The sequence below is a fragment of the Montipora foliosa genome, chromosome 13 (assembly GCF_036669935.1).
Source record: "Montipora foliosa isolate CH-2021 chromosome 13, ASM3666993v2, whole genome shotgun sequence".
Classification (NCBI taxonomy): Eukaryota; Metazoa; Cnidaria; class Anthozoa; order Scleractinia; family Acroporidae; genus Montipora; species Montipora foliosa.
The window spans coordinates 32,040,457-32,067,956 of record NC_090881.1 but is presented as its reverse complement, the minus strand read 5'-3'; the positions used below and the strand labels follow the sequence as shown (position 1 = coordinate 32,067,956).

At 38.5% G+C, this 27,500-nt stretch overlaps 4 protein-coding genes across 5 annotated transcripts in view; 2 read left to right on the top strand and 2 right to left on the bottom strand.

Moving 5' to 3' along the window:
* The window catches only part of LOC137983113 (intraflagellar transport protein 81 homolog), an 18,295-nt gene extending 12,956 nt beyond the window's left edge, over positions 1 to 5,339 (bottom strand). The window contains exons 1-6 of one of the 2 annotated variants that reach the window (XM_068830295.1): positions 5,092 to 5,339; positions 4,787 to 4,977; positions 2,874 to 2,943; positions 2,164 to 2,267; positions 1,568 to 1,748; positions 472 to 561 (exon numbers count right to left, since the gene is read on the bottom strand). In XM_068830295.1, the coding sequence (XP_068686396.1) occupies positions 472 to 561; positions 1,568 to 1,748; positions 2,164 to 2,267; positions 2,874 to 2,943; positions 4,787 to 4,860 (519 nt within the window). In that variant the 5' untranslated portion in view covers positions 4,861 to 4,977; positions 5,092 to 5,339. The remainder of the gene's footprint in view (positions 1 to 471; positions 562 to 1,567; positions 1,749 to 2,163; positions 2,268 to 2,873; positions 2,944 to 4,786; positions 4,978 to 5,091) is intronic. The other variant, XM_068830296.1, reaches the window with a different exon arrangement.
* Positions 5,340 to 5,381: 42 nt separating this feature from the next.
* LOC137983117 (FUN14 domain-containing protein 1-like) lies at positions 5,382 to 8,959 on the top strand. The gene is made up of 5 exons (XM_068830300.1): positions 5,382 to 5,514; positions 6,015 to 6,153; positions 6,952 to 7,027; positions 7,601 to 7,747; positions 8,463 to 8,959. The coding sequence occupies exons 1-5, from the start codon at positions 5,505 to 5,507 to the stop codon at positions 8,538 to 8,540; spliced, it is 450 nt and encodes a 149-aa protein (XP_068686401.1). The 5' UTR covers positions 5,382 to 5,504; the 3' UTR covers positions 8,541 to 8,959.
* Positions 8,960 to 12,154: 3,195 nt separating this feature from the next.
* LOC137983115 (large ribosomal subunit protein uL2-like) lies at positions 12,155 to 14,833 on the bottom strand. Its single transcript, XM_068830299.1, has 3 exons — positions 14,513 to 14,833; positions 12,604 to 12,938; positions 12,155 to 12,362 (listed from the first exon to the last, which is right to left on the bottom strand). The coding sequence occupies exons 1-3, from the start codon at positions 14,790 to 14,792 to the stop codon at positions 12,195 to 12,197; spliced, it is 783 nt and encodes a 260-aa protein (XP_068686400.1). The 5' UTR covers positions 14,793 to 14,833; the 3' UTR covers positions 12,155 to 12,194.
* Positions 14,834 to 15,852: 1,019 nt separating this feature from the next.
* LOC137983112 (F-box-like/WD repeat-containing protein TBL1XR1) overlaps positions 15,853 to 27,500 on the top strand; it is a 13,310-nt gene continuing 1,662 nt past the window's right edge. The window contains exons 1-14 of the mRNA XM_068830294.1: positions 15,853 to 16,352; positions 19,060 to 19,205; positions 20,077 to 20,337; positions 20,452 to 20,498; positions 21,493 to 21,628; positions 21,759 to 21,822; positions 22,182 to 22,279; positions 22,591 to 22,651; positions 23,345 to 23,466; positions 24,081 to 24,155; positions 24,802 to 24,929; positions 26,471 to 26,636; positions 26,798 to 26,899; positions 27,167 to 27,500. The exon at positions 27,167 to 27,500 is cut by the window's right edge and continues 1,662 nt beyond it. Coding sequence (XP_068686395.1) covers positions 16,292 to 16,352; positions 19,060 to 19,205; positions 20,077 to 20,337; positions 20,452 to 20,498; positions 21,493 to 21,628; positions 21,759 to 21,822; positions 22,182 to 22,279; positions 22,591 to 22,651; positions 23,345 to 23,466; positions 24,081 to 24,155; positions 24,802 to 24,929; positions 26,471 to 26,636; positions 26,798 to 26,899; positions 27,167 to 27,196 — 1,497 coding nt within the window. The 5' untranslated portion in view covers positions 15,853 to 16,291 and the 3' untranslated portion in view covers positions 27,197 to 27,500. The remainder of the gene's footprint in view (positions 16,353 to 19,059; positions 19,206 to 20,076; positions 20,338 to 20,451; positions 20,499 to 21,492; positions 21,629 to 21,758; positions 21,823 to 22,181; positions 22,280 to 22,590; positions 22,652 to 23,344; positions 23,467 to 24,080; positions 24,156 to 24,801; positions 24,930 to 26,470; positions 26,637 to 26,797; positions 26,900 to 27,166) is intronic.

Here is a 27,500-nt window from a genome sequence, read left to right as displayed (position 1 = left end):
TTTAATACGTAAATTAAGCATTAACTAGGTAAACATGTAATATTGGGATTAACTGAGGGTTGCCCCATCACCCTTCTTACAATTTTGTTAAAAGCAAAAGATTGTACAGTCAGTTTGTTCTTGAACTGGCAGCAGCAATTTAGGCCACATCTACAGTGCAGCACAGTAGTCCACAAAGAGTGGTAAAACTACAAAGAGCTCTTGAAAAGTGTTCCATATTTATGCAATGGAGCTCACATGCAGGCATGAAATTGGCCAAAGCCGAAAATACCAAAATACTCTTTGTTTATCCACCCAACTTTTGCATAAGCATTGTTTCCTGTTTCTCTTGGGACTTACATGTACAATGTTTCCAAGAGAAAACAAAAACAATGCTTGTTAAAAGATTGAGAAGACAAACAAAGAGTATTATAGCTTATTAAGGTATTTTCTGCTTCGGCCATTTAACAATACACATAGAATGCTACAGACCTTTTTAATCTCCCCTGTTGAAAATCCAGATGTCCTGAGTTGTTCCACAGACTTGTGTAACTCTTTAAACTGTTCCATCATTTGTAAATACTGAGAAAACAAGATAAGCTTGTAATTTTTGTCACCTTCATTGCCATCACCATTAAGATGATCCTCTGATTGTGATTTGCCAGAATGATGTTGCACAGAATGAAGATGATGACCTGACATTTTGCCACTACTGATAAATTATTGAAAATGACAATATGGCTGATCATGACAATGGTTGTGGTGGTGGTGATGATGATGATGATGATGACGACGACCTTGAGAATCGAAAATTGACAATGACTGGCTCGTACCATTTGCATCCTACTCCTTCTTGGACAACCTCATTCCCAGGGACTCTGGCTTAAAAGCTTGCCGTGAACTATTATTATTTAAATAAGTCTCCTGTATTTAAATCACGCGCTCTGTAAACCTTGATTTGCCTGATGATGATTTTGAGGTAAATCAAAATATAGCAATAACATCAGTCTAACTCTGGTGAATATCGCCATGAAATTGACTTTGTTCGGGTTGTCTTTCGTACTGTACTATTTGAAATTGTCGATGAGGTTGCTTTTTGGAGGTAATATGTCAGGAGCTACAGAAGCAAGATTATAAATCCAGATTTCCCCAGTGCAAGCCCTACTCTAACTACTAGGTGGAATTGTTCTGGGAATTCCTGGTTCAATTTCTTGGCTGCCCTTTTACATAGCAGGTCTACCTCCCCCAGTAAATGTACTTGGAATTTGTCTTATTGGCCCAAACGCATGCAGCCAATATTGACAGCATCACTACTGCCATTACACCCGCTCATTTTTCTTTCAACCAAACTAAATCTCATTATAATAGGCCAGTGACTTTCAAAAATACCATAATACTCTTTGTTTGCCCTCCAAAATTTTGCATAAGCACGTTTCCAGTTTTAAAACAATGCTTATGCAACATTTTGGAGGGCAAACGAAGAGTGTCATGGTATTTTTGAAAGTGACCTATAACATCGTAATATTCTTATATACCAGAGCTGAGGGAAATTGTCATTTATCATTAATTTTTACAACAAAATACTTACATTTTCATTGAGTTCATGAAGCTCCTGGTCAGCAAGTTGATCTGGAGGTATATCAAGCTTTACCAAATATCTTGCCAAGTAGGCTCTTTTCTTCAATTCTGGCAGATTTTCAAACAGCCATTGTAGAATCGGGTACACAATCAACTTATCACCTTGGATAAGCCCATTGCGAAAAGCATTCCTAAAAGGTGACAGAGACCAAATGATACCTTTGAGAAAAGGCTAAAAAAAGTACAGTAAACAACCAAATAATCAAGTGATGCTGAAGCAAGAAGCAAGTCACATTTCTCTCCCTCTTGGGAAAGTTAACAAGAAATATAATTTAAGGAGGTTCCCAAGAGTTTTAGGGCTGCGTGCAAGCTGGGCACTAGTATGGCATGTAAAGCCATACTACAACATTAATTGCTAATTTTCTCGTGTTCACCTCGGTAAAGTTCTTTTAAAATTAACTCAGTTCTAAACAGGTGCAGTTCCTATCAAATACCATGTATTTGTTAAAATGTGTCACAGCTAATCAAATATATTTAAAAAAATGACAAATTACAGAATATTGGTAGTCAAGGTGCATTTAAATTTCAAAAACAGAATTAACATACAAACTTCCTGCATTTGTTTGAGGCTTGAATTTAAGAATTCTCAGGAATGTAAACATCCTTTTGGCCATCTGTTCAGGATCCTCATCTCGAAGGTCAATCTTATGCTGTTGATTTAGTAATAGATACAATAATATTATGGTGGTCGGTCTGTATGAAGATAAAGAATGGCAAAATTAAGGCCCTCACAGTCCACACATATCCGGATATCTTTTAATCTGCAACTTTTTCTTTGCAGATTCAAAAACTTTTATGACTACACATAACATAATCAATTCAAGTTTTCCTGTCCACATGACTATTCAGATTCGTTCTAGAATCCAGGACTCCTCGGTGACTATTGTCAAAGGATCATGCGTCATCAGGCATGCAAGTTGGCGACAAGAGAAGCAATAGCATTTTGTTCAGTGGCAATGGGCATGTTGAGTATTTGTATGGTAAAGACTGCATTATGTCATCAAATTTGAAAATATCCAGATTCGACCCTCCACACGATTCCAAATTCTTTGCATATTCAAAACTTTCCACTCTGAAGAGCAGGTTAAAAAAGATGAGGATTCACATTCTGGATTCGCTGGATATGTGTGGACAGAAATCGAATCTGCAAAGAAAAAGTTGGGGATTCAAAAACACTTGGATAAGCATGGATGCAGCTTAAAATACTGCCATTTCTGATAATAAATTATTTACCATAGCTGCCACTTTGACGTTACCTGGGGGTTAATTTCTGCAAAAACATCATTAAGCACTTGTAGTAACTGTAATGGCTGAAGAGAATCAAAACTAAAAAAAATAATTACAATAAGAATTAATTAATTAATTATCATATAATTATCAGAAGGAAGCATAATAGACCAATCATTGACCATTTGCTGGGGGGGGGGGGGGTGGGAAGGGAAGGTTGATAGCCCTAGGCAAATACAACCGTGTATGGTGGTGACTTATGGGTGATAATTATGTAGATTCTAAATTTGTACTGAAGGTAAATAAAGTGAGGGATAAAGTTTTATTGTACTGCTGTGAAACAAGGAAAGGTATAGGCTTATATACAGCTGGAAGTTCACAGACTAAACAGACAGAAGCAAAAGAACTTTGTATATAATCAGCAAAAAGAGAACTTTCTTCTGGTAATCATCGTGGGTGACATGCTTTCTCTACTGGAAAGATTAAAGTTGTCCACCAGTCACTTTATCTTAGTATTTGGTATCCAAGGAAAAAACTTCCAGGACTGAAAAATGGAGATCTCTAGGAATTTAATTTATTTAAGCTAATTATTGGATGCCGGCTTTCATTAGATTTGTGGTTAAGGAGGCTCGAAAGGGTTTCAACACTTAAGACTTGGTGTTTAGATCGAACGACACTGACAACACTGCATTACATAACAGCAATAATATGGTACCATATGAAACACTGATGATTTCCAAACAAGATGTGATCATTATTGTGATGTAATAAGTTACCTTGGCAATGGGAGAGCCCAGCAAATACACCCTATCTTTTGGATTTAGTTGCAAATATCTCAAAAAGGAACTCAGTGACCCCCCTTTTTTTATTGCTGAAAAGTGATTAGAAGGCTATGATGAAACTTTTGGCAAAGTTTAAAAAAATTCTGTCTAAAGGATTCAGAGCTACCTTTAAAAAATCACAAAATTAAGGTGGTTCTGAATCCACCAGACATAATTTTTTTAAACTTTGCAGAAAGTTTCATCTTGCCCTTCTGATTATTTTTCAGAAATAAAAAGATTGGGGTCACCAAGTTCGTTTTTGAGATATAAGCAACTAAGACAAAATAAAGGGTGTTTTTACAGGGCTTGCCCATTGCCAAGGTGACATATTACATCATAATAATGACTGTATCTTGTTCAGCAATAATAGGCCATTTCCGAGTTCATATCTGCCTTCTCTTCAAAGCGAGTTTAAGTGCGAAGTTTTTGTGATGGTAATTAATTCTACTTTACATATGAATGAAAACTAATTTGCATAAGAAAAACTTCGCACTTAGACTCGCTTTGATGAGGAGACAAACTTGAACTCGGAAATGGCCTATTCGTGTTTCATTTGGTACCAAAGTATTGCCAATACATGATACAACATTGTGGTGCCGTTCCTTTTAATAAAAGCGTCACTTGGAACACCCTGCTAGCAGAGCCTTTCTTTTGCTTGCTCGATTTTTGGCGTTCTCGAAAAAGGCTCTGCATGAATCGAGTAAGATCTTTATTGAATATGCGCTGCATGTTGCCAGGATGCAGTCTTGAACCCAAGCCTACTATGCCAGATCTCGCCGCCACCTTGGTTTTTCATGGTACATCGGGCTCAATTATAACCATCGGTTTTGTCAAAAAACGGACGCTCTCACTGGAGAAACCGGTTTGACGAGAGAAAACAAGATTGACTAGTCCAGAAGTTCGGGCTGCGGCGGCTTCAAAGAGTTGACGCGATTCGGGCAGAGCCTACTTTTCTCCTCCTCAGTAAAGAAAAGGACAAAAGGAGGCTCTGCTCGCAGGGTACACTTGGAAGCGTTGAAACTGGTTCGAGCCTTCTTAACTTTCAGCTAAATTTGTGCTTAATATTCCCCTTACTAATTGCCACCCTTTCCTTTTACTAATGTAAAGAGCGTATTGCTAACCTTATCAGGTTGTAATTCCTCTTGAAAGGCTCCTTGTTCAGCTCGTCAACAACATATTTCAGTTGCTCGCTCATGACGAAACTCCCAGACGAACGCGTGCTTCAAGCGCTTTAAGATTTCTGTATTTTTTCCACTGTGCAAAGTTGACGAGTTTAGCAAAAACCAGAACGAATTAACACACTCCTTCTTCACTGGATAAAATGGAAGAAAATAATTACAGATTTTCAATATTCTGTGAAAATAATAAATAATCACCCGAACCACTGAAAACCATGGCTACCCGGACAAAATACAGCTGCTCTTACGTCATGTAAGGGACTTTGAAATGACCTTCAATAAATCAACGCAAAGAATAAATCAACGCAAAGAGTGCGGAAATAAGTCAAAGGAAAATAGAACCAGTAGCAGTAGCTCTAAACGCTGCGATGCACAAGAAGGTCGTACTTTGACTATTAAGCTCGGGATTTCGGTCCAGGCATCGCTTATTCCAGTGCCTTTCAGATACCTTGTCCCCAACAGTACAAGCCGAGGCTTTCCTTTTAACCCCTTCCTCGCTCCCGTTCTCCCCTCGGGCTAAATGAAATGCAATGACCCATAATAATTTCGCTTTCGCTTTGGGATTGTGTGACATAGCGGATATTAGGTGCTTTTTCTGCTGCCATCACCCATACAGGTTGAACCAAATAGAAGTATTCCGATTGCCGGGTTGTAAGGAAGGATGTCTCATAGTAAGTCTTCAATTTTTGAATTTTTTCATTTCGGACAACATGAAGATTGTGTACAAAGCCGACGTAAATATTTGACCTGCATTGGAAAGTAGCAAATTCGATCATCGCAGCTTTTTAAGTCAGGTAAAACCAAAGGAAATTTAAAGCCTCGATCAATACAGGCTTCCCTCAAGTATAAACGTTCATATTAAAATTGCCATGATCATAAATCTCGTTCACAGCTTAGTACAAATTCACTTAATTGTTGATTTTTTGCTAGATAACGAATAACCTGAAGCTTTGTTTAGTCATAGTTATGTATTGCGTGACGAATACCCGTAGTTCACAAAGCTCTCTAAATAAATGATTTTTTCCCGTGTAGAACATTCTTGCCGTGATTACTGCATTTAATAACGATTTAATTGGAGCTTAAAATGAAATCAACTGTTGTGCAAATGGAGCCATTTTATTCTTCGTTTTTACTTCCTGACAGGCCAACTGTAAATTTTGCTATTTTTCAGGCGAACCGGAAGACGAAACTGATGGTTATGAAATCATAGAGACTACAGGATCAAGAAATTTAGCCGAGCAATTGCTAAGCATGGATTTAGCAGAAAGGCCGCCAATGCAACAAATTGCTATTGGAGGAATGACAGGGTGGTATGTCAAAAGACAGAGTATATTTGCTTTGTGTCAGAATTTTCCAGATTACAAGAAGTTCAAAGTCCAACATAATGTTACCCTGTGAGCAGTTGGTTTCTCCTACGCTTCCCAAGAGGGAAACCACTGTGAGCAACCCTTACATTTTCCTCTGAGCATGTGCGAAGTATGTCAAACCTCGCGTGATGCATGTGATTTCACGGGAAAAATATGGAATCACTCTACAGCAGGCATGCCCAAAACAAGTTTACTAACTCGTTTTACCGGTTCAAATTTAATTTATTCGTCCTTGGTACTGGACAGTGGCTCACTCAAAGAAATTAACGGTTGCTCGCAGTGGTTTCTCTCTCGGGAAGCACAGGAGAAACGAACCGTTCATGGGGTAAAATATTGTCAGCACTCTACACCAATTCAGAACCACAAGAAATTATTGATCTAAACTGTTGATAACCAAAAAATTATGTACCCTGTGAGAGGATACACAAAACATTCTCTTCCCAACATTTCCTATGAACATTAATGGTTTTTACTCAGCCCATAAGAGTAAAAACTGTAAGAACTGAGAGAGCAAGAACTACCCCCTCTAGACATCCTCGCCCCAACACTCATTTACCCCCCTCCCCCCCCCCCCCCCCACACACACACACACACACACACCCATGAACATGTGCGTTAAGTTTGGTTGGAGGGCATTCAAGTGCTCATTTATGGAACATTGTTAATACATCTTGTGCACACCACTTCCACCAGTTCTATTTTTTTAAAAACCGTATTGTTTGGTGTTATCTTTTTCTTTAGGTTTGCTGGGTATGTATGTAAAAGAGTTGGTAAACTCACTCTCTCGGCCATAGGAGGAGGCATTCTTGTCATGCAGGTTTGATATTTTTCTAGTTACGTGTGATTAAATTGAATGGCTAACAGGGCCAGCTCTAACTTTTTCAAGTATAAAGTGGGGAAAACTATGACTTTGTGATCTTTACTGTGGTTGTCATTCCTGAAGTATGAAGGTGTGAAACACCAAGTGAGCCTTGGCTCTTTAGGATACCATATTTACCCGTGTATAATACGCACCCCAATTTTGGACTGCATTTTGGGCTAAATAATAATAATTATTATTATTTTGTTGATAACTCCCAGGCCTTGGCTTTTGACAATGGTTATGTGCTTAGCTGTTTTCTTTTAAGAAATAACACCCTCGGATGGATATGGATTTTTTGGTATTTGGTTGATGTCTTAGAGGGAAAATGGTTGATGTCTTAGAGGGAAAAGTTGCTTCAGCAAGAGGACATACAAGAGTATTTTAAAATGTTACCCATCACTAGTAATAATGTTTGGTGCAAGGCTGATGACAGTTCATTTTTAGAGAAACAGAAGAGTTTCGATTTTCTGAGAAAACTATTAAAACATTGTTTTTTGATGGTAAAAAGAATGTTCTTGTATTGTGCAGATAGCTTATAGAGCAGGCTACATAAAAATCAACTGGAAAAGGATGGAAAATGACATGGATAAGATCACTAAGGGGGTTAAAAAGCAAGTGAAGAAGATACAACGAAATGATGATGTAGAAAAGGGAATACTTGCACTTGCAAACAAGGTAACATTCACAACCAGAACAGTTTATCACAAGCACAAGTTCAAACAAATTTGAGACTCATGACTTTTGTTATGAATTAAATTTTTCTCCTGAGAAACACATTTGAGTATCCTTCATTAATGTACAATTTTAGATGGTTTTTCTTGTAATGAACTGATGGTCAGTGACTATCAATAATTATTAGTATCACCCAACTAGTGGACTAATGCAAATCCTGCATTTTGATTGGCTACGCTACTAGAGGACTATTAGTAATAGTCCTCGAGTAGCGAAAAGCGTGACGCTTTCTTTCGTTTTATTCCCAAATAAATACATGTATTTCTTCAACTTGCATTTGCTAACTTTATTATTGCCTTTTCTGTCCGACTAGTTGGGTGATACCTTCGCCCTCAAGGGCCACGGGTCAATAGCCCATTCGGCTTTGCCGAATGGGCTATTGACCCGTAGCCCGCAAGGGCTACGGGTCTAATTGTTAAGTATTAAACAGAAATGAGAAGTAATCCGTGACCTTTAAAAACGTAGGTCTTGCAATCATTTTTTGTACAAGTAATGAGCGGAAGAAAAGCTTTTCTATATTTTGGCCTCTTCTTTGTGCTGCGCCTTGGTATTTAAAAATATCTCTAAAGCTTGATCCAGTGGTAACCTTACCATTCAGGCTATCTTTACAATGCAATGTTTTTGATGACCAAGGTCAAACATATTATATTCTTTTCAGAGTTACAAATATGCCAGGCGTAATGTGGCAGGAGCCTCAGGATTTGCTGGTGGATTTTTTCTTGGCTTAGTATTCTGAAAGAAAACATGAATGATGTCGGTGCATGTCAAATAATACTTTTTTCCACACTTCATTTTTGCTTTTTGCTTTTGATGGACAACATTAAGGGTTCATGCTCACAAGTTACGATTCCAAACTCATGAGGAATTATTGCTAAAATATCTATTGTTTGAATAGTCATTCTACATGGGAAAAAAGAATCTCAAGTTTGACAAACTTTTAACATAATGTAACATTAAGTTATTTTATGAATTTTGCTGTGTAAATTAACCTCAATCTGTCATATACTGTACTAAGAATGTGTAGCAATGTAGGAATTACACCAATATTTATTATCAATTTCATGAGATCTGTGGAGTGCCTTTCTGGGTAATGAATGCAAGAATGTATGTGACAAATTCAATTCTCAAATAAAACAAATCACATTTCTTGCCACACTCGTTAGATTTATTAATTCCAACTCCTTTCCCCCCCCCCCCCCCCCTTCCTCGCTTGGGTGCTCTCCATTCCATACAAATTCCAAATTTTATACAAATCATTCTGCTTTAAGTAATATTGAAGCCACTCTGAGAGTGTTATGCAGTTTTGTTGTTAGCATGAGACAAAAGAACAAAGGGATAATTTGGTCTGACTTCTCAGCCGGTCTTCTCAGGCCCTTTTGAAGTGTTGCTCTCACTGGGGTGTGACATCTCAATCCCTGAGTTGGAGAGCTTGCATGTGGGCTATTTCAAAGGTTGTCTCAAACTTTCCATTATGGCTGAATGCTAACAAACCATTTCATTTGACTTTAAACAAAAAAATGGAAAGCTCATCCTGTGTGAGGGTCAAGCAGGAGGGGAAAGGGACGGGTGGGGGGAAGAGAATGATTGTACAATCCGACAAACCCCTGTCAGAAGGAATAAGGAGGGAAAAGGGTAAACAGCGGTCATAATTACTTCAGGGAAATGCAACTAACTGGGCCACAATGCATTGGTCTGAGCACGTTTTGACTTCCAACGCTTTCTGTTGCAGAGGTCTTATTTGAAACCCAAGCAAAGTTCAGTGTTTATCGCCGACTCTCTTTTGCAGCATTTCTTCATGGCTTCAATCACCTGTTGACATCTGTCTTCTTGGTAGTTATGTTCTGGGAAGAAAACGGAGTTAAGCGTTGAGAGTCCATAAGTCAAACTGTGACCGATACATGTAATTAACTGAAACTCACTAAAGAGCCAACCCACCTTGAAGACACTTTTGGATAGCACAAGCTTCCTTCTGACAAGGAAGCCTTTTACCGCGGGGCATTTCAATGGCGCAAGTTTGGTGATGACCTCTCCTAACTTGCAAGCACGGACAAACCGCTAGATTTTCGCACGCTCTCGGAAAATGGTCGCCATCTTGGCCGAGCGGCTTCACTGTGTCCCTGGGCCTCAAGGGTAGAGCGGTCATGTCTGTCCCCTGTTGGGGTGGGTGAAAATTTGCTTTTAGAAGTGCACTTTCCTGGTGTTCGTATGTATATCTTGTCAAGATTTATCCCGATCAAAATGATAAAGTAATCAATATACATGAACCCAAAAAGGAACTGCAGACTTTCAGTTTCACAGGATAGATGTCAAGAGCAAGGTGCAAATTTGAACACTGGATTCTATTTTCCAAAAAAACACTATAGTATTGCATAACTTTTCTTAAATGTCATAATGGAGTGTGCTTGACTGGGATAAAAGAAAAACCAGTTTACTAGACCGAGTCTTACCCTGCACGTGGATATCTCCTATTTCCTTTGCCGCACATGGTAAAGGGACGTCCCTTCCCTGCATTTGCATCACCAACAGGGAAAATGCAGCTATCAATGGTTAAACATTAAAAGGGCCTGTAATAAGGATGCTTAAGAATTTGTTTATTGCGACTGATTGGAGTCTACTGGGGGCATCCTAGGCAGGGCCGTAGCCGGAAAAAAATTATGACCAAAGTAACGTCAATGGTTAAATTCCCTTCGTAGGTATTTTAGGGGGTTTATGATGAGTAAGTTGTAAAGACAACACTGGAATCACCCTTCCTTTTAAAGAATCACGAAAAACTGACTGAGGCAAGTGCCTCGGTTTGCCTCATACTGGCTACGGCCCTGCTAGGACACCTGAGGAGTGAACGGGTTAAAATCTTTACCTACTCAAACTAAAGCCTGGGGTCAATTTAATACAACTTTTACACTGCATGTAATTTACAAGTGTAGCCATTGTTTTAGAGTCTAAGAACAATAGCTACACTTGTAAATTACATGTGTAAACGTTTATTAAAATGACCCCTGGTTTCCATATGATCTCCGTCAGTCTTATGGCTGACAATAGTAAACACAGAAGGCAAATGTTTCCATTTAAATCTGAAGCGATCGCAGACAAGTGTACACGTACCACTAATCCTCTGCGAGGAGATAAAGGAGTGCACTTATTTAGAGTCTGATTGGATGTGTTTCAAGAAAATGAACAATAGGGCTTCGCAAATAGGACACAGATCATCTCAGACACACATTTCCATTAATTGATTAAAAATTGTCCTAGTCGGAAGCCTCGTAATGGTCGGGAAAGTAGAACTAGATTCAACTTTCCCAATCATCCACACCGTGTGACTCAGATCCCTGCAGACTCCAGGGAAAGATGTTTTCACGTGTCTGTGATGTGGCGCAGACCGATCGCAGATCATATGGAAACAAGGCTTAAAGGAACAATCTGAGATCAATTTGTTGTTGTTAGGAGAGAGTTGGGATGGTTATGGGTTAAGTGCATTACACTGCACAGCAAGAATTCACATGTACAGGGTGTCCAGTAGTTCTTAACAGTGTCTTCCATCCACCATTTATCCTATGTATTGCTACAAACAAAACAACAATCATCCTTGGTCAGAGCACAATACTTGACACACAACAGGACAGGGGACAGCTATTCTTAGAGTTATTTTCATAGAGTTATGTTGTAGAGTTAGAGTTAAGTTTCCAAAATCCTCAGCCAACATTCATAAAAGCTAACCTTAGGCCTATGGTTAGCTTTTATGCATGTTTAGGATACTTTCTGTATTTCTGAATTCAGGATTTAGGCCTTCCAAAATCTTGAATTCAGGATTTTGGAAACTTAACTCTAACTCTAATGTCACAATTCTATGAAAATAACTCTATTGCTAGTCAACCTCAACAGGACATTACACCAATTACCAGTCCACCTCATTGTTTGTTGGCTTGATTAATGAGCCACTGTTTAATGGATAATATTAACACATTGACTCCTGGGAGAGAGACTTGACAGATTTTACTGTCGAACGCCAACAGATTTAACTCATCAACTGGGGACATCCTCGGGCATCTGTGGGGTAAATGGGTTAGCAGACCACTGAGAGTCTCTGAGCTAATCCAAGGTCTAGAAATAACTATCAGTCTCATTTTTTCTGTAAATACCAGGACCCTTTGATCTATGAAAAAGGTACCTTGCAAGCAAGCAATTTGAGATTCAAGATATTATGCCAACTTTACTATCACAACTGATTTTCGGACCCTTTGCTTTGCAACAGTTTGCTAAGACACAAAGTTAACCTAAAGGGTACAGAATCGGAAATGGTAATAACAACAACCCCCCAATTATCACCACAGAATTAAATGAGAAACAATCAAATACAGAGTGAATTTTATTTGGCAACTGAGCACGCTACAATTTAATCTGTTTCTTTATCTCCCCTGATGTTCTTCTTTCCTCCTCTGATTCGACCAGTACGTCGTGCAGCAATCAGACCAACCTTTCGTCCAGCAGATGTGTCTCGGCGGACAGTTGAAGGGGTACCAATATGCTGATGGTTACCACCACCATGAGGATGCTCAACAGGCTGCAGGCAAATAACAAAATGTTAGACAAATAGCTACATCAAGTCTCACTAACATCAAATATTATTTCATTGAACTAGTCTCATCATCATTGCAACGCAACTCTTGGAAGACACCATACACTAGGTACTTTGTTGACACTATACACTAAGTTTTGTACAGTACTTCTGGATTCAAACAAGAATCTAGCATTTTAAGTTAAGTTTGATGTCAGCAACTTTACTATTAAAAGGCACTACTTACATTCATAGCAACACCACGAACATGTGGCCAGCAATTCCTCTTGGCCTTGTACTTATGGTAGGCACGTCCAGCCTTCAGCATCGGCTTGTCAATACGACCACCACCAGCAACAATTCCAATCATGGCACGATTTGCAGATGGATAAACTTTTTTCACTCCAGAGGGCAGCTTCACACGTGTTCTCTTTGTTTCTGAATTGTGTGATACAACTGTGGCATAGTTTCCTGACGTACGAGCAAGCTTGCCTCTGTCACCTGACTTTTCCTCTACATTGCAGACTATGGTACCCTCTGGCATGGTACCAATGGGTAAGCAGTTGCCAATTTGAAGAGCAGCTGCAGCAGAAACCAAAGCAAAATGATGAAGGTTAAAAATTTATACTTGTATATGGGCCTTGTGGCTTTTTTAAATCAGTTGCTTCAAGTTAACAACAAATTCCATTCAGGACAGAGGTGTTTCCTGGTGGTGTTGCCCAATGTGTCCAAGCATAAAAGCTCAGATCTGGTGTCATTAGGTTGGTGGATTCTCTAACCAAAGAGGCTTTTCTTGAGGATTTCGGGTTTTCCCTAAATACCAATCACCAACAATCCACTTAAGGACGTTCGCGCGAACTTTTTTTCAACATGGATTTTCTTCTGAAACTTTTACCACTGTAAGATGATGAGTTAATTATGTCAGAAACGTAAAAAAATGGGGGGTCACCGACTTCGTTTTGGAGAGAATATGTCCGGAAAAACACCCAAAATGTGACAAAATCGGGCTTCGTTATCGAATAAGGCCAGTGTCTGTAAACCCAAATATATTGCAATTAAATCTTTGAATTGAAATCTTCTCTGCCAAATATTGTTTAAGTGGACTAATTAAGTGAATTTAGTCAACTGGTGAGGTTCCCTTAAAGATCAAGTTCGCATTTAGCGACCACAGTTTCATGCGCCTTGCAGCCGCAAGATGGCAGGATCTGATGTCCCGTGAGCAGAAATCTTGAAATTTTTTGAACTTCCCACATTGATTTTTTGTTCATTTTTGGACAACGTGGAGATAATTGTAAATAAAATCCGTTTCTGGAAAGAAAAATAGGGGTCACCGAACGTCCAAGACCGTTAAATCCAGGCAAAGCTATAGCAATGGCCTTTTGCCCTATCAGTTCTCGTTTTATTACTTAGCGCACACGCTCGTTTATGACGTGGTGTGTGCATTTGCGTGCGCAGTAAGGATGCGCAGAAACAATTGGCGCGAACGTCCTTAAACTTGATTGTATACAATTACTAGTGTCCCAAATGGGTCCAGCAATAATTCTTGTACTGGGCACCAAGAGTGAGGTCTTTACGGAAAAATCCCAAACTGGGGTCCTCAGATTTTCCCTTAACCCATTGACTACCTGGGGTTACCCATTGATGAGTAAAAAGAGTTAACGATCGTACATTTGAAGTTAATGAGTTGTCTATTATTTGTGCTTTATAGTTTTCAGGGAAAATAACTGCACATTATACACATACTAATCGGTACAATTTGGCAAGGTAAATTTCCTCATCCTTCTCAAGAATCAAAGGCCCAACAAATGTCAATATAAATTAGAGAAAAGTGCCAGTATGGTAGGATAATGCCCTAGCACTTAGCCAATTGGAGCACTCATTACATCAGCGACAGGCAGGAACCTTAAAACAGTAGTTACTTTTATTAGTAGCAGCAGTGTTTGACAATATTTCTTAGCCACATCACCAACAGACCAACCCAGAATGATTGCAAAATACAATGTAGTTACTAGCATCCCAAGCAAATGCTTACTTTCAAATAGTCTTCATTAGTACTGCTTATGATGTCCTTAACGTTCTCCTACAAATAATGTGGAACCCCTTGAGTGGGGTTCACTTAAAATTTGTTGTAAAGTGACACAGACACACAAACTGACCTTTCTTTCCACAGAAAATAAACTGTCCTGTGTACATGCCTTCAGTGGCAATAAAAAGTTCCTTCCTGCGCTTGTATCTGTAAGGATCCCGGAAGCTGACGATAGCCAAAGGTGCACCACGTCCAGGGTCATGAATGATCTCCTTGACAACACCCTTTAAGTAACCGTTACGTTCTGCATAGTCCAGTGCCCGAAGTTTAGCAGCCCCCTTTCTGTGTTTGGAGTGAGACTTAAAAACGCTCCCAGCACCCTTACGCTGGCTCCTGATTACACGACCCATATTTACTACAAAGAATCAAATTACTTTTTAGTTCACAACAGGGCAATAAACTGTAAACATCCTACTTTGAAACAAACAGAGGGGTTAAAAACACTTATCTACAACATTGATAAAACATTGGAGCAATTACAAAAAACCCTTTCACCTTCTTGTGGTAAAATATTGTTTCAAGAAGGAAGAAGCAACAATAATCGCTATTTATGTGCGAATAAGTGAAGCGGTCCTCTGAGACTGAGCACCTTAACTAACCTATTATACTATAGTATCTATATCGTTAACTTATATATTTAATTTTGCCACGTATATAGAGGATATTACATGGCCGCTTGGGGATAACGAATTTTATCTTCGAGTGCTAAAAGTATCTCTCACTCGTTCGCTTCGCTCACTTGTGAGAGATACTTTACAGGATCCCCCATTATGTAGATGTAGATTTCTAAGTCATTGGAAAGTGCACAAGTCAATACTAGAAATGCTCCTGCAAGAAAGGGATTGGTATGTTCAAAATTTACAAGCTTTTCCAAGTGAAAGATGCTGGGTACGTTATACAATTTTCACTAGTAAGAATGTTAGAAACATTCGAATTTCTTGGATTGTTTTTTAACTTTTCAAGAACCTTCTGACGAAGACATCCAAGGATTTATGCATTGACTTAATTATTAAATTTAAACTCCATCACATGAAAAATAATTTAAACCGGAAAAAATTTGTTTCATTTTCAATTCAAAATATTTCACTCAATAAAACTGTCTATACTTCAGTGTACATGAGACGACTTGGTTACAGGTGATAATATTCCAGTTTATGTCATGAGTTACATTCTTCAGTAAAAATAATTCGAACTATAGATAGAGTAAGTATTACTTTTTTAATATAAAGGAGAACGGGCAACGGATGGCCTTTATCAAGGCCATCATAATGCCGATCCTCGCATCAACGGAGGGTTTCTTACCAATATGGCCACGAATGGCGAAGAGGACAAAACATTGACATCGAATCGAGGTTATTCACCACGGTTAGTTCCCATACCTCTTTCGAGGCACCTCACAAGCAGAAAATTACATTATTACTATTAATATAAAATTAACCTATCTTCTTATTCGGCGGTGACGAAAGTGTTTTTTTTTCTCAAAAATTGCAAAGAAAGCTGTCTCTTGCTTCAAAATCTAAAGTAAATAGGACCTAAACTCCGTGACGTCACGCCACCGAAGTATCGTCACGTGACAATTCCGCGCTAAGTTAACATGGCGGACTAGTAAGCATTCAAGACTGTGACAACAAGTGTGAATATTTCGACAATTTTAGGGCTACGAACAGCTTCATCAATCCCAATGTAATTTTTTATAGTCTTTTTGTGCTCATAAATGCTTCAAGGATCAACTGATTGCTGCCTTTTTTGATCTGTTGATTGTCTAACCGCAATTTTTATTGACTTCGGCATCAATGTCTGAATTAACTACGCGTACGTAAAACACTCCGACCCCTGTTATGTGTTATTTATGATGTCTATGAGCAGCGATGAGGTCAACTTTCTAGTTTACAGATATCTGCAAGAATCAGGTTAGTTCGCGAATTATAATGTTATTTTATTCCACGTTTAAAGAAATTATTTTTTAAACTGATCATGATAAACTGTTAAATTGATTCAGAATTTTAATGACATAGTTAGTTACTCAATTTACGTCGAGAATGTAAAGATTCTCTTTTTGCTTAATTTGAGTTTTGGCAGGCAGCTGGCTCTCCTTCAATCAACTCATGCAAAGTACTGGTGGTTAAATAATTATTTTTATTAAAACATGAACTAGGAATATTGGATTTCCAGCATTTTCATTGGCTCGCCGGACACAGGCTATCAGTTCATATACCTTCTGTACCTAATATGGTCAAGGAATGTGTCAGCAATAAAGTGAGCTGAAAACATTTTTGCAGCTCTGAGAAAAAACAGCCGGCAAAAGTCGATTTGGACCAGAATGGACTGAAGTAGAAATTGATGCTTTAGTCGACAATTTTGTTGATCCTGGAGTTGTTAATGAAACAACATTATTATTCTACTCGGGCTTCCTGAATATGAAATGCTAATAACATCTATCACTTCATATCCAGAATAATCATAATCAAGGCAGGTGAAACTATATCATATTTACCTACATAACTAAAGAGACTGTTCTTTTCACAAAAGAAAAGAAGGTAAAATTCAAACTAAATTATTATTATTGTTATTATGATTATCATCAGTAGTAGTAGTAGTATTGCTATGAATTTAGTGAAGATATTGTTAAAGGGAGAGTTTCGTGTCTCTGCACATGGACAAACTGTCTCATCAGCCCATTCAATTCCATTGTTATCGAAACAATCGAAAGCACTGATGCAGGAAACAGAAGCAATGCCAACAGAGCAATGCCAAGTGGAATTACTCATTGGAAACTTAAATTTTCGTTTTAGGAACCTACTGCATGCAAATAGATAACTCGTATGTTATGACAACTCGTGCATAGAATAAAATGTTCAACCCATACAATAAATTCGATTGGTCAAAACTAAGTTTGATATTTTCTTTGTAAACCTGCAATGTCTTCCACCAAATTTGCACCTCAGTCATTCCGTGTATTTGTTTAATACTGCCTGTGATTAATGAACTTGTTCTGGTTCAGTAAGAAACTGTAAAATTTACTGCTAGCGCCAAAGTTTGGACTTGCGCAAAATCGTGAAACTGTCCCTTTGACATCATCTAGTGTTATAAATATGCCAACTGCAGCTTTATTGGTTGTCGAAAGGGTTCCTCTGTTACAGTGACAGGCACATTTGAATAACAAAAAGACTGTTAATAACAGGTGTCTTCCCCAACAGTATTATTATTAAAGGCCCACCTTCAACCGACAGGCAATCCGTGCCGTGGAACAATTTTCATAAAATGAAAATCCAGCCAAAGCTGAAATTCATCCAATCAGATCGCTACGATAAGCAATGCGAGTTTCCATATCAAAAACACACGGTCAAAAAGCCTGTCGGTTGAAGGTGGGCATTTAAGGAGTTGTTAATGACAAGACAACATGCTGGTGGTGTTTTCATTCAGTTACTTTTGACCACATTAGTTGTTGGTGCAGTAATAGATTTAAATTGCCAAGATCTTGATTTTTTCCCATTCTATTTATAAAAAATATCTGTTATTAGTATATCAATGATAATTATTATTAAACAGAGTTTTTGCAGTAAGGATCCCTAAACTGTGACCACTTTATTTCTTTCAACACTTCTTTTCTTGTGCATGAACTTTCCAATTTTTAGACCTACAAGTAAACATATATGAAAAGAAGATGATCAACTATGATCAACCATAAAATAACTGAATCAACCTGTACGGATGGTGGGAGCCTGGGATGTCCAGGGACCTCCACTGTGATCACCTGGCCCCTAGACAATAAAATGCTCCCATGGCTAGCAATCTCGACAACCCAACCATGAGCTCTCACACAGAGACATCTCTTCACCTGTTACATTGCATTAACAGTGAAAAAAATGGCATTAAGGGAGGGGGATGTAGAAAAGATAAGAACTTGCTAACACTAAAAGTAAAACCACTAAATGAAGAAAAGAAAAAAATGCACAACGCTCCACCAGTGTAGCTCAAAAATGGCTGCTACACTGAGACTGCATGGCCTACGTTACACAAGATTGCGCAGATGGGAACGAATGGTCAACTGCTATGAAGCTAACCACTCTAGACTAGTTGTTAACTCAAATGCAGATAAAGCCAGCATCCCTTTGTTGTCAACTAAGTTGAATTTCATTTAACCACATTTAATAACATCAACAAAATTCAAGCATGATTTCCATTGTTATATATAATTATTTCAACAGATCAACCAGGTAACATAATTTTGGTGACTCCTGTAGATCCCTTCCTTAATTTGAGAAAGTTACCAAAACAATATCATTCATCTACATGGAATGAATGGAATAATATTTTTATTTTTATTTTATCTTGTTTTCTTCGCACAACGTAATAAAAGAAACCAACATATATCAATAAAAATAAAAATAGAAAATAAAGGAAAATTACAAAACCGCGATACCATAAACAAGTAAAGAAAGAAAAATTGGTGCAAAGAGGAAGACTAGAAAGGAACTGACGAACCATACGAGCTAGTCCACCTTAAAATACATTACAAAAAAAATTAAATAATAATAATAATAGTTTCCCATTTAATGATAGTTTCTTCGATAAATTTGTGTGTTAAAACAATCTTGAATTGTCATTTACCCACAGGATTTCAGCATTCGGCATTCACATTTGGAGTGGAAAGTCACATAGATCAATCCAATATAAATGGATCAGTGGTGCCGCCAGGAGCTTTGGTATCAATCATTCAGAAAGGCGTGCAATATGTTGAGGCAGAGGTGACATTGAACGAAGTAAGATTTCTTCCACAAAACAGGATAAAACTGTTGAATTGAGGTTGACAGTAACTGTTATTTTGGTAACTTTCGAATGAAAAGTGAATTACATAATGGCGATTTTATAATTTGAATGGTGATTGGCAAGGAGTTTTTCTCAAAATAATTTAATTTTAAAAAGTAGTGTTTCATGAGTTACCCACAACAGGGATCTGTACAGTAAATATCACGTGGGAAATTTCTCTTCATCATGAAGTTATTGTTGTTTTTTTTTGTTCACAGCATGGATTTTTTTTTAATGACAAATTTCACCGTAAAGATAAATTATACTAATGAAAGGATTGTCAGGGACGTTAATTCACCCATAGATTCCTGCGAATGAGACTTGACAGATTTACTCTTCCTAACACCAGACGATTTTACTCGTCGACTGGGGCATCCTCGGGTCCCTGGGGAGTCAATGAGTTAAATAACTTGATTAAATAGAGAAAGGGCAGGGTTGGCACAGGTGTGTCTCCTGAGCTCCAAGAGGTTTTACTGGAGGATTTCCTCCACTTTTTCCCAACAGTTGATTTGATTTGTGGTTTCCTCAGTGGGACACTTGAGCTTGGCTATTACTATTATCTTAGCAATTACTATTGTTATAATTTTATATACATTGGTTACTGGAAAGCAGTACACTTGTGAAATTTCGTAAGACAAGCGCCATGTGGAGGGTGAGCGTTGGTTTCTTATTGTGTTCCGTTTTGGCTCCTTTATTTCAAAGCACCATAAATCAGCATGGCAAGGTTTTTGATTATAATTAACCGTTGCATTCATTTTGCCTGATAAAATCAGTACTGTGCCATTGACATCTGACTTGTAATCTTCTTATCTTTTGCTTCTTAAGGATGGAACAGTACTTGATGAGACCACTGAAATAGCACTCATTGATGCTGTTCTTCCAGATATTGTGGCCACAAGACATACGTTGTTACAGAATAGCAGATCTCTCAAGCCAGATATTGGAATAAAACAAGAATCAAGTCTAGAGGATAGTCATTACAGCCATGATAATTACAAAGGTCATGGTGAAATTATGGACGTGGATGGTACAGTTAATGAGGTTGGAAGCCATCGGGCAACACTTTTAACAGGCCATGAATCTGAGGTTTGTACATTATTGCTTTTACCTTTTTTAAGCTGGTATGTTTTCGACAAATAGTTTTGGAAGGTTACATGTGTATTTTTGCTTTTAAAAGTCTTTTACTTGTCATTCATACAGGTGTTTGTTTGTTCATGGAATCCATCACAAGATTTATTAGCATCTGGGTAAGTTCGTGATTAGTCTTACGAAGCTCGTTTCATCCCTACCAAGGGACTCATCAGACAGGGCTCGAAATTAACATTTTTAGTAAGGCGCCAATTGGCGACTGATCCAAAAATTTTGGTCACCAGATCTTAACTTTTAGTCGCCATTTTTTTCACTGATATTTTTTTCTTCATTTTTCTGATGATCATGTACACATGCAATCTTCTTCATAGTCCTAAGTTAGGGTACACTTAAGCTTCTAAGACTGAGATGCTAAAACTTAAAAGGAAGCCAGGGCTCGTAAAACATATCATTATGCATTACGAGGTAAATAATCAATGTGAAAGCAGCTTTAGTCACCTTTCCTGTGCTTCCAGTCCGCTTTTGTTAAGTTTCCATGTAACATCAAGTCTATAGCTTACATAAATAGACGAACCTGAACATAAACAATCACCAGTTTTCCATATTTTCAGCGCTAAAAAGCCAAGGCTTCGTTGTGAACTTCACGCTTCAATGATTGCACGTGTTGTTTAGTGCGCCCGCAATACCAGCTGCTGAATCAAACATGGCGCTCGATTATGAAACATGGAGATTGAAGAGCCAGAAGAGTCGTGGGTTTGTTTTGTTATTTCTGTGCGCATAAATCGTGCATTTTATCCAAAACTACGGCTGACTTGCCTTTGAGGTTAAAAGGATGAAGGAAAAAGGTGAAGGTTAGTCGCCCACTGGCGACTAGCTCTAAAAATCTAGTCGCCAACGCTTGATTTTTGGTCGCATTGGCGACCAGTGAGTCGCAATGTCGAGCCCTGTCAGAGACCTTTCTGCTTGGCAAACTCATTGGGCATCATGCCCAAAGTCCCGTTTGGTAACAAAATGTTGACAATAAAGTTGACAGTTACTTCTGAGGAAATGTCAAAAAGCATGCTTCGGCAACCTTGAATCCACCCCAGTTTTATCAACAGTTGCCTTGTTTCTGTAGTTTAACAATAATAATTATTATTGTCCCATCCATAGGTCTGGTGATGGCACCGCACGGTTGTGGCCATTAAGCGAATCAGGAATCACTTCACCTATCATTCTTCGGCATCAGTTTAAAGATCTAGAGAACCATAAAAATGTTCCCAAGGATATTACCTCATTAGAGTGGAATGTAAGTGATTTGCTCTTTCTATATAGTAGATTGCTGAGATTTTGGGTTGATTTATCTGTCATACTCTTATGTCTTACTTTTGAATCCCACTGCAAGAATTTTGTAAGTACTGTAGATGTTTGCTCCCTAGAACGATGGAACACTATTAGCGACTGGATCCTATGATGGACAAGCAAGAATATGGAATCCAGAAGGTAAAATGTACTTTTAACTTGCTCAAAATAGTAATGATGATGATGATGATGATGATGACAATGGCAGAACAACAGCCTGCTACAGTCACTGAGAAAAATGATGTAACTATTATCTGGGGCATGCCAATCTACGCCAACAGGGAGGTTGGAAGGCCAGTGAGTCTGACTCCATTCTGGGCAATGAAACAGCTGTCATTATACATAAAGCTCTTACTATTGATTGACTGACATCTTCCATTTAGTGCCCTTGGTCTTTTGATTGGACATGCTGCTGTAGGAGGTTAATCATGACACATGAAGAAATTTTAACAATAGTGATATTAATACTAAGAATTATACTTCATTCTGTCCTTGTCCAGGAGAGCTGGTAAAAACGCTTGGTGACCACAAGGGGCCTATATTTTCCATAAAGTGGAACAAAAAAGGAAATTACCTTCTTTGTGGAGGTGTAGACAAAGTAAGTTCACCATAAAGGCGTAATGTGTGTTGTCCCCCTAGTATTATTACTGAAGTCAGATCTTTTGGAGAAAACCCAAATCTGGATGCTACAGGTTTGGATGAAATCAAAATCCTGCAATAAACTCTTGGGGGCAGGGCATTGTTCAGCATAAGTGGTTGACTTGGAAAGAATCTTCTAATTGGCTAAACTGATCTGACATTGAGACAACATACGTACAGTGTACTGTAACTATCCACAGTAGTTACATTGAAGAGTCCAAGTGCTGAAAATGCTTCATCTAATGACTTGTAATTTTCTGTTCTTTGCAGACCACTGTTGTTTGGGATTCAAATAACTGGGAAATTAAGCAACAGTTTGCTTTCCACCAAGGTACATGTTAAAGGGGACACAGCTTTTGAGTGGATCTAGATCTTGTTAACCCACTCATCCCTAAAGTGGTGAAGTGGCCCCCGTCTGGTATTAGGTATAGGTAATCACGTGATTTCAAGTGTGATTTTGAGTGTGACTTTTAGGGCAAGTGCAATTTGTAGTCTTTAAAAAAATTTACAAGTTCTTATTTATTCCAAATTGCATGAGAAAAATCATGTGATTGCTTATCAATATACATGAAAAAATTTGCGATGGTTAAGTAGAAGAAACGCATGCGCATCACACAATCAAGGAAAAATTGTGCCATAAATTGTGCCATCCAGGGCACGCTCTTGCTTTGCACTGTAAATTTCACTGGTATTACACTTTTTGCACTTTGTTACGCTGGAACTGCACTGCTCTCAGCCAATCAGAATAGAGTAATATTTTCATGTATATTATTAACCCATTGACTCCCAGGGGTTCCCCATTGACAAGTAAAATCGTCTGGCGTTAGACCGAGTAAAATACTAAGTCTGGCTGGTTTTGGCCAGTTTGGACGTCAAAGCATTAACAGAGTAAAATCTACAAGTCTCATTCTCATAACTGAAAGGGTTAAATTAACCACTGATCATTTAAAAACAATAAAATTTGTCACAGAAATGGGTCAGTGATTGGTTGTTAATGCGGCAAACTTTGTTTACCATCTCATAGCTCCTACACTGGATGTGGACTGGCAGAACAACAGTAGCTTTGCGTCATGTTCAACAGACAAAATAATACATATCTGTAGAATAGGAGTAGACAAGCCTGTCAAGTCTTTTCAAGGACATACTGTGAGTTTATTTCGTATGTTGTTTTTGATTTTGTTTTCAGATCATAATTTTTAGGTCATGTTTATCCATCCCTTGAAAATATTCAAGAAATGCTTATAGAAAATTGTCAATATAATTTATATAACACTAGAATATTGATAATGTAGTACCCATCTCTTTTAGTGATTTACATGGATTGGTCGAATGTAATCCATCTAGAAATCTTAGGTGTGCCAAAGTTTCACAGTACCCAAAGTGCGGTGTTTGTTTCTTCTGCTATATCATAGTCAGGACAGTACAGTTCATGTAAACTTACATTCAGAGACATACCCAACTACAAGCTCCTCTTTAATCCAAGGATAATTATATGACATTACATAATGTAAAGCACCTGATGGATTTTTTTAGGTGGTCCAGTGACAATCTTCTGTGAAAAATTTAAATATTTTTTTGTCTCAAATGCCAATCCCTTCTTTTTTCAGTCAACCAAACATATGATGAATTTCCTCATTCCAGTGGAATTAGGTCTGGATTCTTGCTTAAAGCTGGAAATCCAAGCATCATGTCTATATTTGAGACATGGAAGACCCACTGCATTGCATTTACTATTTTAAGCCTTTTTTTCCTTTTGACAGAGTGAAGTGAATGCTATCAAATGGGATCCAACAGGTTCATTATTAGCTTCATGTTCAGATGATTTATCAGCTAAGGTAAGAAAAAAGTAATGGCCATGAAGACATAATGAAACTAGGTCATTTTATGGTCTTAAAGAGAATAGGAATCTCAGGAAATTAGACATAAAAATAGGGGATATTACACATACCTTCCTGAACTGATGATGATTACACATACCTGCTGTCTCCTGGTTTACGTGTTACGATTTGTCAGTCCAACATTATTGGAGCATGAATCATTTGTGTATTTTGACACCTGATTTGTGGCCGATTTGTGAAAACAAGAATCAGCCCAATTCAGAAAATCTGTTGCCCTGCTTTTTGTAAGTTGGGCCGATACTTTCAAAGAAGCCAGGGTGTCAATCAGAATTTGAGGATTGGGCATGGGTTCAACTTAGAAGCATTGCAATCAAAATGGCTGAGATCAAAAACAAGTATGATTTGTGCTTCGATAATGTTAGGCTGAAAAATCGTGCCACCAAATTATGGCATGTAAGCCGGCCTTTAGATAAGATAGTGGGACACTGTTTCTGAGCCTCAGGGGAAGCTACTTCCTGCATTCTCCCCTAAAGCATGAGCAATGGTTTAGTTAAGTCATGAAAACTTTCCTTCCCTGTCGTAACATCCATGTATATGGACAGAATGTTAACTTTTGTAGGCTAAACTGGCTTAACTCCTGTAGGTTTGGAGTGCAAAACAAGATTCGTGGGTCCTTGATCTTCAAGGTCATAAAAAAGAAATTTATACAATAGCTTGGAGTCCAACCGGACCCACAACAGCTTGTCCAAATGCTCCTCTTATGTTAGCTAGGTAAGTTGTAAAATACAGTCGAACAGTCGTAAATATTAATATTGTCATGTCCTTGTGAAAGATGTTGTTTCGAGTACAGTGCAACTGATCAATAGAACAGGAAGAATGCAAAGTTTCTGTGAATATCCTCTTCCATCTCTTGAGTGGAATATTTGCATAGTTTGGCCATGGAGGGGCTGGGAACAGTGCTTTTGATAGTGTGCTCTAGAAATAAAATATCTGTGATTTAAGGTGCATCAACAGCAACGCCCATTCAAAGTGGGCATTCGTCATCAGGGTAGGAAAGATAACATCAATATGTCACAGACTTGTTGTGAATCCCAAGGAAATGACCCCTTAGTCTTCATATAAAACCAGAAACCCATAAGGGTTGAAACGTGTAACGGCCCCTTGTGTGCTGGGAAACAAGCTTCTGAATATTCCACTTGCTAAGTACCATATTTGGAACAACAAGAGAGAAACATTCAACCAATCAGTTCGGAAGAACACCGTGATGCAATACCACCAATGTTCTCGCGCGAAATTAACTGGAGCGAGGGTTTTCCAAATATGGTACTTAGCACTGAATATTCGGAAGCTGTGAACGCGCGTTACACGTTTCAACCCTTATGGGTTTCTGATAAAACCCATTACAAAAAAAAAATGGAAAAGTAAATGCAACCATAAGTGGTAGATGGTGTAAAAGAGCTTAGCCTTTGGTATCAGGCGAAAGGAGAACCGTTGCCTGCGTAGCTGGTAGTATTTTTGGCGCAGAGAATGACCCCATTTGCCGCTCGTTAATTTTCCTCCCGCGCCAACAATGTCGCCAGCTACCGCTAGGCTAGGAAAACGGAAAAACAAAATCCCAGGCAGGATTTGAACGTACAACCTCTGTAACATTGGTCGGCTTCTCAACCCATTGAGCTGCGAAAACTCCTGGTGAGCTTGTCGGAATCACTTCGCGCTCTACAGGAATCGCGTCGCGCGCAATGTTTAAAAGTACAGCGATTGGGAGGCTCGATTTCCAGCCGTTTTGGGAATGCGGTTAACTTCTTCCTCCCAACGAACGGCTATATCACTGGTCCGCGTTGTTTTTCCGGGACGTAGCACCTGTCGCAATTGTATTCCACTAATTGTATTTTGTACTTGGAAGGCAGGCGACTTTCTGATTGGTGGAAAATACAATTGGCTGGACCAGTGATCTAGCCGTGGTGTGCGCGGAGGAACGTGGGCGCACAAAACGGCTGGTCAATCGAGTCTACTGAAGCGACTGGAGGATCGCGCGCGATCTTAATTGGCCTTTTGGATTTATTTTCCATGTTTGTGAAAGTCGCATAACAAACACGAATTTTATTAATTGTAGAAAGACAAAATGCCCCACTAGTGTGTGCGTCAAATGTGTAAATACCTTGTATCGATGAAATATCTAGTTAACCATCCCATGAAAAATATATTATCGAGTAAAGGATTTCATAATCAAAGAATTCCCTGCTCGCTGGGAGCTTACATTATTACATGTTCCTTACAAACCCAGGCTGCTCACTACGTTCTTTTCTTCTTAGTGCATCGTATGATACCACAGTCAAGCTGTGGGAAGTTGAACGTGGAAACTGTGTCATGTCACTTTCCAAGCACCAAGAACCAGTTTATTCAGTAGCTTTCAGTCCTGATGGTAGATATTTAGCTTCTGGGTCCTTTGATAAATCTTTGAACGTCTGGTCAACACAGGTGTGTCTGTGGTTTATTATTTTTTATTAAACTTGTCAACGGCGGATGTTGTGTCTCTTGTGCTCTGTTCGCTGTTAATATGGTTATTTCAAACCACGGTTCACTCACTGTAGATGTGCAGTATGGTTGATGTTCTTTATCTGTTATTTACGCTATTGTAGACTGGTACCTTAGTTCACAGTTTCCATGGCAATGGAGGGATATTTGAAGTACAGTGGAGCCCGCGGGGTGATAAAGTAGCGGCATGTTTTTCAGATAACACGGTGAGTGGCTTATATGATGATGATGAAGTTTGTACCCCTTTTTTGGACAAGGGCAACGTCATATCCAACTTCTGGGAAGACAGTTGCGAGTGCCGATTTCTTGATTGTAAATATGATGGTAAATTTGACCGTACAGGCGAAGCTTGTTTCACCGAACTTCTGAGTAGGCTGCAATAAACGTGCACTATAATTATCACATTTCCTTGTCTTGAAACATAAGAAACCTTTGTAATCTTGTTTTTTTTTTTTCGTTCTTGTCTCCAACAGCTGTGCGTTTTAGATGTCCGGAATCTTTGATGGCTTTATTTTTTATCATTCTCCTCCCTTCTTTTCAAAGACAGCATTAAAATCTTACCACACAACACCATTTAAAGAGAAATTTGCATCCAAGAATGAACAGGTGGTGATGTAGCCTTCCTTTTTGTGAGATCAAGGTGGACCGAGAGATGTCCACGTGATACTTTGTATTTATATCATATCTTGGAGCAGTTATATTTGCGGGCTTGTCAAAATATAACTTTCTACTGTCTCCCTATTCATTTATTTGCAAAAGAACACTCCTCTCTGTTTCCAAAAATCAACTATTCCTTACTGCTTTGAA

What these genes read in the sequence shown, in the direction of transcription:
- LOC137983115 (XM_068830299.1), bottom strand. Translation starts at nt 14,792, where the DNA reads ATGGGTCGTGTAATCAGGAGCCAGCGTAAGGGTGCTGGGAGCGTTTTT. An exon ending in TATTTTCTGTGGAAAGAAAG is followed by an intron (nt 12,939 to 14,512) that starts GTCAGTTTGTGT and finishes TTTCTGCTGCAG; the next exon opens with CTGCTCTTCAAATTGGCAAC. An exon ending in TTCGTGGTGTTGCTATGAAT is followed by an intron (nt 12,363 to 12,603) that starts GTAAGTAGTGCC and finishes ATTTGCCTGCAG; the next exon opens with CCTGTTGAGCATCCTCATGG.
- LOC137983117 (XM_068830300.1), top strand. An exon ending in ATTGGAGGAATGACAGGGTG is followed by an intron (nt 6,154 to 6,951) that starts GTATGTCAAAAG and finishes CTTTTTCTTTAG; the next exon opens with GTTTGCTGGGTATGTATGTA. An exon ending in GAGGCATTCTTGTCATGCAG is followed by an intron (nt 7,028 to 7,600) that starts GTTTGATATTTT and finishes TGTATTGTGCAG; the next exon opens with ATAGCTTATAGAGCAGGCTA.